The sequence below is a fragment of the Neodiprion pinetum genome, chromosome 6 (genome assembly GCF_021155775.2).
Source record: "Neodiprion pinetum isolate iyNeoPine1 chromosome 6, iyNeoPine1.2, whole genome shotgun sequence".
Taxonomy (NCBI): domain Eukaryota; kingdom Metazoa; phylum Arthropoda; class Insecta; order Hymenoptera; family Diprionidae; genus Neodiprion; species Neodiprion pinetum.
The window spans coordinates 16349575-16352964 of record NC_060237.1 but is presented as its reverse complement, the minus strand read 5'-3'; the positions used below and the strand labels follow the sequence as shown (position 1 = coordinate 16352964).

Here is a 3390-nt window from a genome sequence, read left to right as displayed (position 1 = left end):
CTCGCAGTTACAGATTTTTTAAGAAATTATTACTCTTAGAATAAAATATATCCTGAGAATATGGCCGAAACACGTGTATTTCAAATGGGGAAATTCACCCCCCGGGGAGCAGGGGTTGGAGGCTAGATAAAAATCTGAAAAAAAGGATATTTTTTTTAATTATTTGGAGCCGATTTGGGGGGCGTCTGAAAAAAATGCGTCCGACCTCTAAATAAGGACCACTCTAACTGGCGGTTTCCTCTGTAGTGACCGTGACTAAGATCTGAGCGGTCTCTCGAAGTGTGAATCGCGTCGCACTACCATCAGTGTGTTTGTGTCTCGTTCGTGAAAACTCAGTTCGTCGCGTGAGTTTAATAAATGCTTTCGTACATCAACATGTCGATCGAAGAACATATCGAACGTCAAAACGACTACATTTGGCGCATCTCTCGTGCCGTCGACAACCTGCGGAAGTTCGGCGAGGCAAAAATCACTTACGAGCAGGTGAAGTCGCGGCTTAATGCTTCAAATTCAAGTTGGAATAAGTTCCAAGACAATCACGAAAAGATCAGCGAGATCAAGTCCGCAGCAAAAGGTGATCAAGTCGACGCGAGCAAAAAGCTTTCGTACTTCGCGAAAGATTATTACGGACTGTGCGAAGAGCATTTCTTGAGTGGCGAAGGAGTAATGCTTGATCTTCACGAATCACTAAAGCCTGCGCCCACAGCAACCGCGCAAGCCGCTGCAGCTCCTCAAGACGCACCTGCAGGAGGATCATTGAAACGGTTACCACGTATCGACCTGCCCACTTTCGCGGGCAGCTACTCAGAATGGAAGCCGTTTCACGACCTCTTCTCGTCAATGGTTCGCGAAAATTCGCAACTCTCGGAAGTGGAAAAACTGCACTACCTCAAAACCAGTGTGACTGGTGAACCGTCAAAACTCATTAGAAACATCGCTCTTACCGCTAAAAACTTCCCTCGAGCCTGGGAAGCTCTCGTCTCACGATACGTAAATAAACGACTTCTGACTGATTCTCATCTCGCAACACTTTTCGCGATTCCTCGTGTCACAAGAAAATCATCATCGGAACTGAAGAGCTTGTACAGCAACACTTGCGAAGCTCTTGGCGCGCTCGAACTTCTCGATAGGCCCGAGAAATTAGGGGACCACATCATCGTGCACATGACGATTTGCAAGCTCGACCCAGCATCTCTCAAAGAGTGGGAAAAAAGTGCTAGCGAGAAACTCGAGCCCCCCTCGTTTGCGGAGCTCAAGGCGTTTCTCATCGGTCGCATTCACACCATCGAAGCCGTGAAGCAAGCTCATGCTAACAATCAAATCGCGACGTCGAAACCGCACTCATCGCAAGGAAGGTCAAATCCTCAGACAATAAGTTCACATACGGCGCAATCAAAGGGACAGTCGTGTGCTTGTTGCAAAGGTAACCACTACATCGCGTTTTGTTCGACCTTTCGCGACAAATCTCTCGATCAAAGAAGGGAAGTGGTTTCTGCAAAAAAGCTTTGCTTCAATTGTCTCGGTCCAGATCAGCAGAAGGACTGTCGATCTAACAAAACGTGTAGCATGTGCAACGGTCGACATCATTCCTTGCTGCATCGAAACTCTTCCTCAATCTCGACAGCTGCCAACAGCGGCACATCTCAAGGACAGGCTGTCGTAGCGCAACCTGCAGTGCAGAACGTACCAATCTCGAATAGCGCCAGCCTACAATGATTGAGCGCTATCCAATTCTTCTCGCCACAGTGCAATTGGTCGCCTCGAATCCGGAGACTGGAGAAAGAATCATCGCTCGCGCTCTACTCGATTAGGGATCCGAAAGTTCATTCGTCACGGAGTCGATAGCGCAACAATTGCGAATACGTCGGCATCAAGCAACGATACTGTGATGGAGCTGGAACATTTCTAATGAAATATAACAATTTTATATCCTCTCGTAGGAACATGCCGGGGATCATTTAGATGAGTACAAAATTTATCATGCAGCGTGGCCCGCCTTATGCGCTTGGCTTTCTTATCGGCAGCAGTGCTCAAATTACGCGATTATGCACTTCATATGCACTGTCGCCAAGCCCGGCGAGAGGCCATGTGAGCAGTCTCAATACTGCTTCCAGGCGTAACGCACGTCTAATTAAATATAATATAACGTTAACGCTTCCTCTTACCATTTGTTGTTATCAATTATCATTAAATTCTCTGTTTGAATAAACATATGAATACATATATAATCGTTGCGCAATATTTGCATGACAAATTTGGCGATCCTGCCAGGACCCGGTTTAAACCAACGAACGCGGCGCGCGTATCAAACGGCCGGATCATAGTGACGAACTTTGGAAGTGAGTGCATAAGCCCAATAAATTCACGTGCGAACCTTCGGCTACGCGTTTATAAGTAATTATTACGAATTGTACCTAGCAAGGGATAGAGTGAAAGGCCGCCTTGCGTAGACAATCAAGGACTGCGTGTAGACCGCTTGATTCTACACTGGACAATTCCCATAGTGAACTTGTGTATTTATCGGAAAGGAAGCAAGTATAAAATTCTGCACTCCTTAGATACAATAAACTTCGCGTTTAAACCATCTAAGCGAAGTGAAGTGAGAATAAGGACACTCAGACTCGAACCGCTCTTATATTCTTGCCCCCGGTGCCTGTCAGAGACTCCAAGACATCGAAGCCTCGTACCGACGGCTACCACGATCTTCGAGTGTGATGCTTCACACCTCAATTTGGCTACTCCTAGCGTAAGAACAAGCATTTTGTTACTTACTCGAGTCACCATAAACGTATCGAAGGACAAATCGTGATCGAAACTAAGAATTTGATGGTCAAACTTGAATCATTCAAATAAATAAAGTCAAAGCTTGACTCAAGGTGAATTTAAAAATAAATTCGCAATGGACGTGAACGAAAACAATGACCGGAGAACGGCAGTACCTCCTACTATTGTTGAGACTGCAGAAGATGGACAATCCGTCACTTCTGAATCCCGGTTTGAAGAGAGATTTTGGGATTTGACGAACCAAATGACTCAGCTTGTGAATAGGCTACAAGAAGCCACCGAACGTAATGATTTAACTGCAATGGGCAGATACCGTCCTGGTCTAGAGCAATTAAATGGAGAGAGGTTAACTGCGCGTCAACTTGCTCGCCGCGAAGATTTGCCTATAGAAAAGGTTACCCGTTTTATTCAATTGAGAAATCAAGAACGCCGTGAACACGACTTCATTCGTCGCAATAATGTAGAAATAAATCGAAACTCTGAAACAGTTCCGCGTCCCGAAGACACGCTTGAAAGCGTCACCCACCAAATGTTTCAGGAAATGCAACAACCGAATAACCAATTAACCGAAGAAAACCGTCAAGAGGAAGCTCTTACAAATAGTAA

At 45.6% G+C, this 3390-nt stretch overlaps 1 protein-coding gene across 1 annotated transcript; it reads left to right on the top strand.

Annotated features, from left to right (window-relative positions):
* The first annotated feature begins 375 nt into the window (after window positions 1-375).
* On the top strand, window positions 376-1716 carry LOC124222304 (uncharacterized). The gene has a single exon (XM_046633125.1). The coding sequence runs from the start codon at window positions 376-378 to the stop codon at window positions 1714-1716; it is 1341 nt and encodes a 446-aa protein (XP_046489081.1).
* The last annotated feature ends 1674 nt before the right edge of the window (window positions 1717-3390 follow it).

What these genes read in the sequence shown, in the direction of transcription:
- LOC124222304 (XM_046633125.1), top strand. Translation starts at nt 376, where the DNA reads ATGTCGATCGAAGAACATATCGAACGTCAAAACGACTACATTTGGCGC.